Source organism: Molothrus ater, chromosome 30 (assembly GCF_012460135.2).
Source record: "Molothrus ater isolate BHLD 08-10-18 breed brown headed cowbird chromosome 30, BPBGC_Mater_1.1, whole genome shotgun sequence".
In the NCBI taxonomy this organism is placed as follows: domain Eukaryota; kingdom Metazoa; phylum Chordata; class Aves; order Passeriformes; family Icteridae; genus Molothrus; species Molothrus ater.
In genome coordinates this window covers 456,865-468,699 of record NC_050507.2, presented here as the reverse complement: position 1 = coordinate 468,699, position 11,835 = coordinate 456,865, and the positions used below count along the sequence as shown (strand labels likewise).

General features: G+C 56.1%; 1 protein-coding gene across 1 annotated transcript in view; it reads left to right on the top strand.

Annotated features, from left to right (window-relative positions):
- Nucleotides 1-366: 366 nt before the first annotated feature.
- Nucleotides 367-11,835, top strand: part of HDAC7 (histone deacetylase 7) — a 61,095-nt gene continuing 49,626 nt past the window's right edge. The window contains exon 1 of the mRNA XM_054517734.1: nucleotides 367-426. Within this exon, the coding sequence (XP_054373709.1) occupies nucleotides 408-426 (19 nt within the window). The 5' untranslated portion in view covers nucleotides 367-407. The remainder of the gene's footprint in view (nucleotides 427-11,835) is intronic.

Here is an 11,835-nt window from a genome sequence, read left to right as displayed (position 1 = left end):
TTGTGTTTGGGAGTGAGGGGCTGGGGGGGAGGGCTCTGCTGCCAAGGGAGGGACCCGGGGCAGCTGAACTCGCTTTTCTTCTGCAAGTTTTTTTTTTTCTTTCTTTCTTCTTCTTCTTTTTTTTTTTTTTTTTTTTTTTTTTTTTCTCTCTCCCTCTGTGTTCCCAGGGCAGGGTTGGCTTTCTAGGTTTGATAAAGCATTTCCTTCCATTGTCATTCTATACGGCCTCTGGGCCCTGCGCTCAGTCCCTCCCCTTTGCCGTCCCCTCTCTTTCTCTCTCTCTCTCTCTCTCTCTCTCTCTCTCTTCCTGAACTTTAGTGAATCTTGAGATATAAAGAAAGCAGCTGCCTCCCTTAAGCACAGCTTGAACAATGAGACCTCCTCTCCAAGGGCTTTAACTCCTCTGGATGCAAGGACAAAGCCAGGGTGAGTAGCTGCTGGTGGCTCTGCCGGTCCCGCACCGCCGCTCCCGGTGTCCGTTCCCGGTGTCTGTGCCCGGCTCCGGAGGGATCAGGTAGCCCTGGAGCAGATGCTGCGAGTGTGAAACCCCCCAGCCCCAGCCCCCACGGCCCGGGGAAGCGCTGGCGCTGTCCCCACGGCCGCTGTCCCCATGGACGCTGTTCCCAGCCAGCTCCTGCCGGAGAGGCTTTGCCCCCCGGCCGTGCCCCGGGATTTGGGTCACCCCGGGCTCCCCGCCGAGCGAGACCGGGCAGAACCTGGCTCTGGGCAAGGTGGGAGGAATCCTGACCTCAGAGGCAAAGAAAAACAAACATGATGCAATCAGGCGTGACTGAGCCGCCCCGCGGGAGGAAGATCTTCCCCGGGGGATGCTGGACTGGGATGTGGGAATCGCCGAAGGGGAGACACCTCGGGCTTCCTGCGGGTCCTGGGCGTGCAGAAGGAGGGCAGGGGCGCAGCGTGTGCCGCGGGGGTCTGGCTTTGCCCCGGGGGTCTGCTTGGATCATTTCATGCGCCAAAAAGCAGGAGGCGAAATCGGGCAGAGCTCGGCGGCAGCCTGGCGCGTGTTAATTAAGGGGATTCGGGTCAAGCGATGAAGCTGCTGCTGGATGGGCATCTCCAGGACGGGATCCCACCCTTTACCCTCCCTGGAAGCTGTAACTGGTTCACACGGGGCCTGTGGTGGGCTGGTGGATGGCACAGCCCGAGTGGGATGAGCCCCGGGCTGAAGAGGGAATCTCGTGCGGCCAAACACAGCCCAGATGTTGTTATCTGGTGGCCCCCCCGCCCCTCAGTTTCTCCTCTTCATCCCGTGTGCCTCCAGTGTCTGCTGGCTGGGATAAAACATGATTCACAGGATCCTGGGCCTCGTAAACAGGGAATGATCAAACAAGGCATAAAAGAACATTTTTATTGCTCGTTAGGGCTTCACTAAGACCGTCTGGGGCTCTGTGTCGGTTCAGGTAGCTGCTGGAGCACAGCGTGTTCTTGTAGTACAAATGCAAAACTTCTCCCATCTTCTGCAGCACAAAACTGCTCAAAACACGACTGGAAGTTCTTTAGGGGACCTGCAGAGCTCGTGGTTTGTGCAAAGTCCTTCGAGAGCCTGTGCAGTTCATCGTGGGGCAACTCAGAGTGGGTTTGATAGAGTTTTGAGTTTTTTCCTCCATAAAATCCCATTTCTGGTTTAACTGGAACCAGTTCCTTCTCCCCCAGGGCACCTGTGTTTGTTTGTCTCACTTGTTCTTGATCTCAGCTAAAACCAGCAATTTTGGGCAGCTCTCTGGTTTCTCAGACAATGGACAAGGTGTTGTGGGATTTAAGGTGAGTGTGACAGGTTGACCTTAAATCCCATGGACTAAGCTGAAGGACGTGGATAAAATTGGGCTTTAAAGTAGAATGAGGTGGGTGAAATGAGCGTGTCCAGGTTTGTCACTGAACAGAGCTCAGGTCTGTGGCTGGAGGAACCCTCCAAACCCCTTGTGCTCCTGCTGGGATGGGCGTTTCTCCAGCAGGACCTGACCCCTGTTAATGTGAATGTAGGTGAAACCTTTGGGTTTAACAGAGCTTTTCAGAGGCAGAATTCTGCTCCCTCGCTTTTCAGGAGGCAACAAGAACTTCACCACCACTGAAAGTGCCCCCAGCTCTGTGCCCTGGTCCCTCCTGGCAGCCTCCAGGAGCCCATCTGAGCTCCTGGCACTCACACAATGAGGAAATGGGCCAGCATTTCCATATTAGCAATCAACTTTCCAGGGATGTTGCATGGATTTTTCAGAGGGGGGTGGAACAGCACCAGCCACGCTTGGATCCACCAGTCCAGGGCTGAGGTGGTGCAGAAGAAGGACCAGGCATGGTTTGGGAAGCCTCAGATGAGTGTTCAGAGGGCAAACACCCACAGAAGCACAGCAGCTCTGGGTTCAAACCCTGTCCTGATGCTTGGGCCTCGGGTGCTGTCCCTGCCAGGCTCCCCATCCCTGGGAACACTTGGGGTCCCACCTGGGGAAGCTTCTTGGCGTCTTGAAGGACCACAGGGATTTTGTCGCTCCCTTCCCGTGGTGAAGCTGAGCTTGGGGTTGTCACAGGTGGGTGGGAAATGGAGACAAAGCACTTGGAAATGCCCACCTGGAGTGGGGTTGAGGTGATAGGAGGTGTCTGACCTGCACAGGGACAGGAGGCCACAGCTGGACTCGATGGTCTTGGGGCTCTTTTCCAACCTAAATCATTCCATGGCCCTATTTCCATCTGCCCCTTGGTCTGTCTCTTCTGGACAGACACAGCTTTGTGTTTGCATCATCAGGACGATGCACTTTAAATAAATTTTAATTAGGCTTGGCTAATTCATCAGGAAGTTTACTTTCAAAGCAAATAAAACCAGTGAGCAGCCATAGAGCCAGGAAACAGGTAAGGTTATTTATTGCCCGAACAAACCAGGCGGGTAAGGCAACAAAAATCGTGTCTGAGCTCAGCCTTTAGTGGTGGTGGCTGCACCTGATGGTTCTCAGATCACCAGCAAACTACTAAATAATGAGGTTTTGTGTGGTGGCCACACAGAAAGACCCTCGTGGCCACACGCATTCCCCCATCCTCGGAATTGGCTGTGCAGGACATGGCGGGGCTGACGGGGACTCTGGAATAGTTATTGCCTCAGTCTGGAGCTGGATCTGCTTTGCTGTTGTTTTGGCATCTTTCAAATGCAGAACTCACGGGAGAAGAATTCCTCGTGCCTGTAAAACCCATCCTGGGACAAACCTACAGCAGAGCCAGGTGGGATTTGAGGGGCTGCCCTTGCACCCCTGGATTGAGGGGGCAGCAGGAAGAGATGGAGCCTCAGGGGTCACCAGGTGCTGCTTGGGGGATGGAGAGATGCGAACACAATCCCAGCACAGCCTTGGCTTTTCCATGTCTTTCTTTCTGTGCTCACTTCCATGCTGGGAGGGCAGTTTTTCCAGCCAGACCAGATTTGGAAAAGCCCAGAGCACTGGACACATGGGGAATGAGCAACGCTGGAGCTTTGGGGCTCGGCCTGGGGGACCACAGGATGGACAGAGGGATGGATGGATGGATGGATGGATGGATGGATGGATGGATGGATGGATGGATGGATGGATGGATGGATGGATGGATGGATGGACATGGAGGTGGATAGTCCATGGATCCATGGATGGATGGGTGGATGGACATGGGGATGGATCCATGGATGGACAGACAGACGTGCTCCTTCCCCAAACCCAAGAGTGGGACCCCCTTCCACACCCCTGCAGTGGCATCCCAGCCTGGAGGTGCGGGCCCCTCCCGCTGCCCGGGGAGGGGAGCCAGGGCCTTTCCAAGGTTACAAACTTCTTATTTTTGGATGCGTTTCCCTGCGCTGGAGCCGGCCCAGGCTGGAGCTGTTGAAGTTTTCGGTCCTTTGTTTGTTTAATTGAAGTGCTGTTTGTTTTTGATCACGGGCATGAGATAGGCGCTTCCTCTGCAGGCAGGAAGCAGTGATTTCCTGTTCTGTCCCCGGCCAACTCTCACTGCGCAGGAAACCTCGCTCTGCTGAGTGGCCACTTTTCGTGCAACATTTTTGGAAGGTTTTACGTGGTGTTGTTTTGGTTTTTTTCTCTTTTTCTTTCTTCTTTTTTTCCCTCTCTTCCCCTGTGAGCGGCGCTGGTGGTGTTGGGACTCTGGGAAGGAGCGTGTGGAGGGCCTGGAGTCAGCACTCAGCAGGCTGGGGATGCAGTTTGATGAAAATGGGTCCATTTAGCCTCAGATCTTTGGTTCTGTTGAGAAGTTGTTTGGTTCACCTTGAAGTGAACCTTTTTTTGTTGTGTTTTTTGGGAGGGGCACTGCCCAGGAAGGTGTGTCTGTCCCACCTCATTCAAACCAATTCCCTGATGGAGTCACATGGAGACTCAGGGCAGGACGAGGAGTTAAACCACACCTGGGTCACCCCTGCCAGCTTTACCTGCTTGTGTCCTTGCTGTGCTGGAGGACCTTTAGGCAGAATTGGGGTTGTTCATCCTGGAGAAGAGATGATTTAGGATGACCTCGTTGTGGCCTTCCAGTCCCTGAAGGAGCTGCAGGAGTGATGGAGAGAGACGTGGACAGGGGAGAATGGCTTTAAACAGGCAGAGGGGATTTTGGGAAGGAATTCCTCCCTGTAAGGGCTGGTAAAGCCCTGGCACAGAACGTGGCTGCCCCATCCCTGGGAGTGTTCAAAGCCAGGTTGGACAGGGCTTGGAGCAACCTGGGATGATGGGAGGTGTCCCTGCCCATAGCAGGGATGGAATGGGATGGTTTTTAAGGTCCCTTCCACTCACATGCCCAGGTCAGTCCCACAGACCATCTGAGAGGAGTCAGGGACAGGGTTTGAGCCGAGGTCCCACACCTGTGGAGGTGTTTCTGGGGTGGAAAAGGGACACTCAGGTTTTCCTGTGGAATCCCAGAGAGGCGGAGCTGCCGCTCCTTGGCAGCTCCCAGCGCACAGGGATGTTGTTACTCAGCGATGTTGTTACTCAGCGATGTTGTTACTCAGCGATGCTTTACTCAGCGATGTTGTTACTCAGGGATGTTTTACTCAGCGTGTTTGTCCTCCAGCAGCAAACCCAGACAGGCTCTCACTCAGCACCCTGCCCAGAGGTGAAGTGCTGCAGTATCAGATGGCTCCAGCCACAGGAAGCCCGGACAGACAGGACAGACAGACAGACACTGCAGCAGGAGAGCCATGGGAGCCCCAGGGCAGCAGATGTGACCATGAGCAGAAAGAACTTCTCTGCCCGAGGTTTTAATTGTCTGGCTGTTGTAAAGGGGCTCCCCTGTGGGGAGGGGGTTTGTAAGGGGAAAAGCAGCGGCTGCAGGAACAAAGCAGGGAGGGGAAAGGCTGGGGAAGGGGGAGCAGAGCTGCTCACAGCCCCCAAATCCTGCAAATGCCCCACATGGAGAGGGGATGGTGAGGAGAGAGGATGGTCAGGAGAGGAGCTGGTCAGAGGGTTTAGGCAGAGCTGTGCAAGAGCAGCTGGCTGGGGCCGTTTGGCTGCAGGAGGATGAAAGGGCTGGGGATGCACAGAGGGAGGGCTGGGAGCTGCAGGAGCAGGGAGAGGGCAGGACGCTCCCGGCCGCAGCTGCTCCAGCCCCGCAGCAGTTGGGCCACCATTTGTGCTCGGAGCCATCCAAGGAAAACTTTGCTCGGGCTGCTCTCACGCAGCCCCAGCCCTGTGCAAGCGTGTCCCCCACCAGCTGAGCCCCCTCCCCTGCCCCATTCCCGGAGAGCTCCCCGTTCCCAAGGCCCCTCCGGATCATTGCACGTCGCTGACATCAGCGCCGGTTGCCATGGAAAAGCCAGGTTGTCCAAAACACGACCCCTTGGCCTGATCCCATGTGTGTCAGGAAATGAAGGTTTTATGGCCCATCTCTGCAGTGGAGCAGAAAGAGCCGGGCAGGAACCGCAGCCCCGGCACCGGCAGAGCCCCCCCGGTCACGGCTGCTGGCCTGGGACTCCTGCCCGAGGGGGACACGGGACCTGCGGCAGGGGCACAGCCTGGTTTGTGCCTCCTGAGCCACCTCCGGTCTCTGAGATTGCTGCTGGGGGCTGGAACAGCCCCAGGAGAGGCAACCTCCTCCTTAAATTCCTCCCGGTGAGGGTGGGCACAGGGTGGGCACATGGTGGGCATTCCCTTCTCTGGGTGCAGGGTGCCCAGGGAAGCTGGGGCTGCCTCTGGATCCCTGGCAGTGCCCAAGGCCAGGTTGGACAGGACTTGAAGCAACCTGGGACAGTGGAAGGTGTCCCTGTCCAGGGCAGGGGGTGAAATGGGAGCTTTAGGGTCCCTTCCAACCCGACCCATGCTGTGACTTTGTGCATTCTGGGGAGAGGCAGAGAATGGGAGGAAAGGTCCCCAAACTCTGCTCACACCTGAGCTGGGGGCTGACACTGCCTTTGGAGGGACTGTGATGTGCAGGGAGGGAGAATCCAAAAATATTTGGGAGTCCTGGCCACAGAGATTTTCCTAAAGCTGTCCCAGAAGTGATGGAGCCAAAGGCCTCACAGACCTTTGGTGTGGGGGCTTTGGGAGGGAAACCTCAGGTGTGGTCCCATGGCAGGGAGGGGATGCTGCTGTTCCAGGCAGCCTTTGTTTGGCCACGGTCAGATTTGGGGGATGTGCTCGGAAATGAGAATTTGGTGTTTGGTTTTGCTCACCCTGTGTGGGGCATAGGGAGTGCTGGGCATGGCAAGTGCCTGCAGGGCTTGTTCTGGTCTGGCTTTGGCTGAAAATTTGGCAGTGGCGTGGCTGGGTCACCCCAGTGAGTGGCACCAGGTGCCAGCTCGGGCTCCAGAGCGGGGCTGGCAGTGCCACCCTCCTGTCCCCGCGGTGCCAACCGACCCTCGCCCCGCTGCAGCCTCCCCCCCTTGCCGTGGGTGTTTTGGGGTTAAAAATAGACTCCAGATTTCGGTTGGTAGAGGCGGAGGCAGGGAGCAGGAGCTGTTTATCAGTGCCAGGGTTTCCCCTGAGACACTGAAATGACTCAGATAAGAGATGGGCACAACGTGCACGTCCTCCCCGAGCTGGTGCCAGGGCTGAGGTGTCCTGGATGTCCCAGTCCTTGTGGATGCTCCATGGAACTCTTGTTCCTGCCAGACTGGGATGCTCTGCAGCATCCTCCCCTCAGCCCCTTTTGGAAATGTTGCTCTCTGCTGTTAATCCTGGCCCAGCCACAGAGCCATGGAAAGGTTTGGGTTGGAAGGGACCTTAAAGCTCATCCTGTCCCACCCCCTGCCATGGGCAGGGACCATCCCGTGTCTTGGACCTTCCCTTCCCGCATCCCAGGCTGCTCCAAGCCCTGTCCAACCTGGGCTGGAGCTTTCTGATGCTCTGGAGCCCTTTTCCCACAGTGTCAGCGCATTCAAAAGCAGCAGCTGGGGCCTGAATCAGCCAAATCAGAATCAATCAGCCAAACCTCGTTTTTCACAGGGGGTGGCACAGGCACTGCTGGGCCCTGCAGGGTTTTTAATTCCCTAACTGTTCATACATCTCTTAAACCAAGTTAGCCCCCTAGCTAGTCCACACACTAACTTTATAATTTAACCTAATGTTATCTCATCATTTTAAGTATTTTTCAGAGTTCCAAGAAAAAATATTTAAACTTCATTGAAAGCCTTCTCCAAGGAGGAGGAGGAGGAGGGAGCTGCAGGGTGTGGGCAGCATGCCCTGGGCAGCATCCTGAGCATCCCAGGCTGGTCAGTGCCTCGGGCAGGGCAGGGCTGTGGGGCTGGGTGCTGCCAGCTCATCCTGGGCACATTTTCAGGGGTGCTGAACCCCCTCTCCTGCTCGGCAGCAGCAGCAGCAGTTTCCTGTTTGACTCACACCTGACACAAGCTGGGGCCTCTCGCGCTGGGGAGCGACTGAATGGGGCTGTTTACAATTAGAGAACGTGGGATTCCCAGAAAGAGGCTCAGACCGGACGTCCTGAAGCGAAATACCCCGGGCGTCAGCAGCTAAAAATACCCGCGGCAGAGCCGTCCCCGATCCCGATCCCGCCGCGCTCCGGCCGCTCGGACCCGGGGGCACAGCACCCAAATTCCAGCTGTCCACCCCCTCCCCGGGGCACAGCACCCAAATTCCACCTCTTCATCCCCCCCCCGGGGCACAGCACCCAAATTCCACCTCTTCATCCCCCCTGAGGCACAGCACCCAAATTCCAGCTCTTCATCCCCCCTGAGGCACAGCACCCAAATTCCAGCTCTTCATCCCCCCTGAGGCACAGCACCCAGCTCTCCATCCCCACCCGGGGCACAGCACCCAAATTCCAGCTCTTCATCCCCTCCCGGGGGCCTTTTTTGGCAGAACTTGGTGCTCTCCGTGCTGGTGGATGCCCCTTGCAGGGATTTCTCTTGGTTCCTGTGTTATTTGTGGGAAGGGGGCAGTAAGGCAAGGGTTAAAGTGTGAATAATCAGAGTTTCAGCCAGAAGTGGCGGATGGGAATCAGTTCAGCTCCTTGGAGGGCTGGGGTGGGTGGGAAGTGAGGCAGGAGCAGCTGCTCAGGGACAGGGACTTGGCTGGGCAGCTCTGGAGCCCACAGGTGGGCACGTGTGGTCATGGCCAGCACCAGGGAGGCTGAAATTCCCCAGGACCTGAATCAGAGCTGGGGTAGGGAAAGGTGCTGAAGGCAGAGAATCACAGAACCACTGATTGGTTTGAGCTGGGAGGAAGCCTAAAGCTCACCCAGTGAGATTTAGGGTAGGGACACCTTCCCCTGTCCCTGTCCAGCCTGGCCTTGGACACTTCAGGAATGGAGCAGCCACAGATTCTCCGTGCCAGGGCCCTGCCACTCTCATATGCAGGAATTTCTTTCAAATATTTCAGTTTGGTCCCTGGTGCTTGGCGCAGGGCTCAGCAAGGGACCAGGCTCAGCCTGAGCTGAGCTTTGCTGCCGCCCGAGCCCAGAGCTGGGCCCTGCTGCTTTTGTGCCTCTGCCCAATGCTCATGGGCTGGAGTGAGAGACAAAAGATGGGTGAGAGCAAAAGGGCACAGAAAGAATCCTCCAGAGCCAGCCCTGCAGCCCAGTGACCCCTTCCTGACAGAGATTTTGGAAGGCAGAGCTCCCGTTAAGGCACTTATGCAATAGGTTGTTACCAGAGGAAGTTTCTCTTTAACCCCAGGCAGTTGGTGGTTGATTTATGTCCTGCAGCTTTAGATTTTCTAGGTTGCAGTGGTGTTGCATAAGAAGATAATTTGACCCTGCATTTCTTAAAAGTTTTTGGGTTTTTTTTTTGGGGATTGTCTCTTTCATCTGCCTCTTATGTACCTGGAGGTGTAAAATGAAGGACAATTCTATGGCTTGTCTTCATATGAGAGTGAATCCCTGAGTCTTCTCAGAGGTGGGGTTGGATTTGGGTGTTTCTTCACACCAGGACTGGACACTTTTCCTTGTGAGTTTTATGCCCAGAATAAGAGCAGCTCCACTCTGTGCCTTCAATTTCTCCTGCTCTCTTCATGCACCAGGTTACTTTTGCTCTTAGGCAATAAACACAGCAGTGGGGAATACTCCAGGCATGGGATGCAGGGATGGACTGCAGGGACAATTTGGAACCATCTCAGCTCATGGAGAGACCAGCCCTGGACTTAATGGCCCTTGGAAGCCCTTGTAGTGCAGGTCTTTGCTAGGGCAGAGCTGTCCCTGAGTGGGAGTGAATTCATTTCATGGCAGGGGAGTCAGACGGGTCCTGTGCCTCGTGGCAGCTCCCCTTGGGCTCTCTCCTGATTTGCCATTTGCCTTTAACCTAAACGAAAAGTCATTTAGACTGAAAGCACACATTAGTGTTTGTGAACAGAAGGGCAATTACAGGGAGAAAACCAATTTCCACCAGCGTGGTGGGGGACAGCCACGGCCCCATTGTCTGAACCACGGGGTCCTGCCAGCAGAAGGACCAGCCCAGGTTCTCCTCCTCCAGCAAGGAGAGTTGGGATGATTCCTGCTCTTTTCCAGCCTCCCCTGGTGGCCTTGAGGAAACCCTTTGCACTCACCCTTGCAGCACTTGGGGGCACAGTGACCCCTTTCTCCTTCCTTGTCTCAGGAATCTGAACCATTCCTGGTCCTGGTGGTGTCTGTGGGAAATCTGAGCTGAACTTCTCAAACTGAGGGATTTTTCCCATCCTGGGTGAGTGTGGGTGGCTCCAAGGCTGCTCCAATTTTAGCCTCCACACACCACCCAGATGTTAAACTGGGCATCTTCTGCATCTGCTCCCGGGACATTCATTGTCCGGGAGTCCCCGGGTGGCCGATTGTGCCAGCGGGAGCTTTCATGGAAACAGCCCATTTTTTTCTGTGGCAGCTCCAAGTGTTTGCAAAAAGCTGGTAGAGCCCCAGGAGCTTCTGGCAGCTTCATTTTATTTTGAAACCATTCAGTCCCCAGCTGGGTGCGAGAGTAAAACGAAAGGATGCGAGATAAAGGCGCCGGTGCAGCGAGCGAGGGCAGCCCGTCATTCTGAAACCAGGCATGGAAACTGTGCCGAGGAGAAAAGCTCGAGAGCAGGGCTTGGCCCCCTCACCACACACACCCCGCGCACGCCAGAGAGTGCCTCTGCCTGGGGACAGGCACGTGTGGCCACGGGACAGCGACGGGAGCCTCGAGGGCAGTGGTGCCTCTGACCGGGCCCATGAGCGGCGACAACAAAGGTACCGAAAATGACCCGTCCTGTCCTGCTCCCCTCATCCAACCCATCTCTTGTGCCCAGGTAGGCTTGGGGAGTCCTCTCCAGGCTCCCCTTGACCAATTCACCTCTTGTGTCCTGATGTGTTTGGGGAATCCTCTCCAGGCTCCCCTCATCCAACCCACTTCTTGTGTCTTGGTATCTCTGGGAGTCCTGTTCAGGCTCCCCTCATCCAACCCATCTCTTGTGTTCAGGTGTCTCTGGGAAGTTCTCTCCAGGCTCCCCTTGTCCAACCCACCTCTTGTGTTCAGGTGTCTCTTCATCCTCTGCCTTCTCCTGAGCATCTCTGTCCCCTGCTCTCCATCACTGCCAGGGGGTTTGGGCACCTCCAGGCCTGAGCTGCTCTGGAGGCCCAGGAGATGTGGAGGTGGAGGGCAGTGGATGGTTTGGAGAAGAGGAGGTTCTGGTGGGTTTTTGGGGTGGTTTTTGTTCCCTTTGCTGCTTGCCCAAGGGCCTGGGTGGCCTTTGCCAGGGGACAGGGGCACTGTGCCCAGGGCTCCCACACTGGGGCATCCAGACCATGCCCTGTCCAGAGCACACAGGGATTTAGGGACCTTCATTGTAGGAAGTTTGGGTTGGAAGGGACCTCAAAGATCACCCAGTTCTGCCTGCCATGGACCCGTTGTGTCCGGTCTGTACCACGGTGTCCCTGCTCTTGCCTGCACAGCCCGGTGTCCCCGTCCCCTCTGGTGGCAGCCCAGCCTCTGGCGTTTCAGGCAGCTCTGAGGTGCTCTGATGGACACTGAAGGGCTGGCTGTGGAGATCTGGGTGACACCAGGAAGGGGATGGGTGGCAGGGCAGGTGCCAGTTGCTCGTTGTCACCGCTGGTTTCTCACCACACGGACCTGGGGGCACAGCACCCAAATTCCAGCCTGTGACAGCCTCCTCACCCAGCTCACCTCACCCACTGGAGCTGGGACATGGGGGGCATCCCTGCTTCCTTCGTCCCAAGGCTTTTCCAGCTTGTGTCCCTTCTCTTGCCACCTCCTGGCACTTCCTGGCTCTCTTTCTGTGGGCGGGTTGGGAAATGGGTTGAGAAGTGCAGCTCCCAACACCACAGCTCGGGGAGGGACGCTGTGATGGAAGAATTTGTTGAGTTTTGTCCTATCTCAAAAGTGCTGAAACTGGTGAAACGCTCCCACACCCCCTCCTGGGAATTTCCAGCTAAACCCAACTGGTTTTGGTTCTC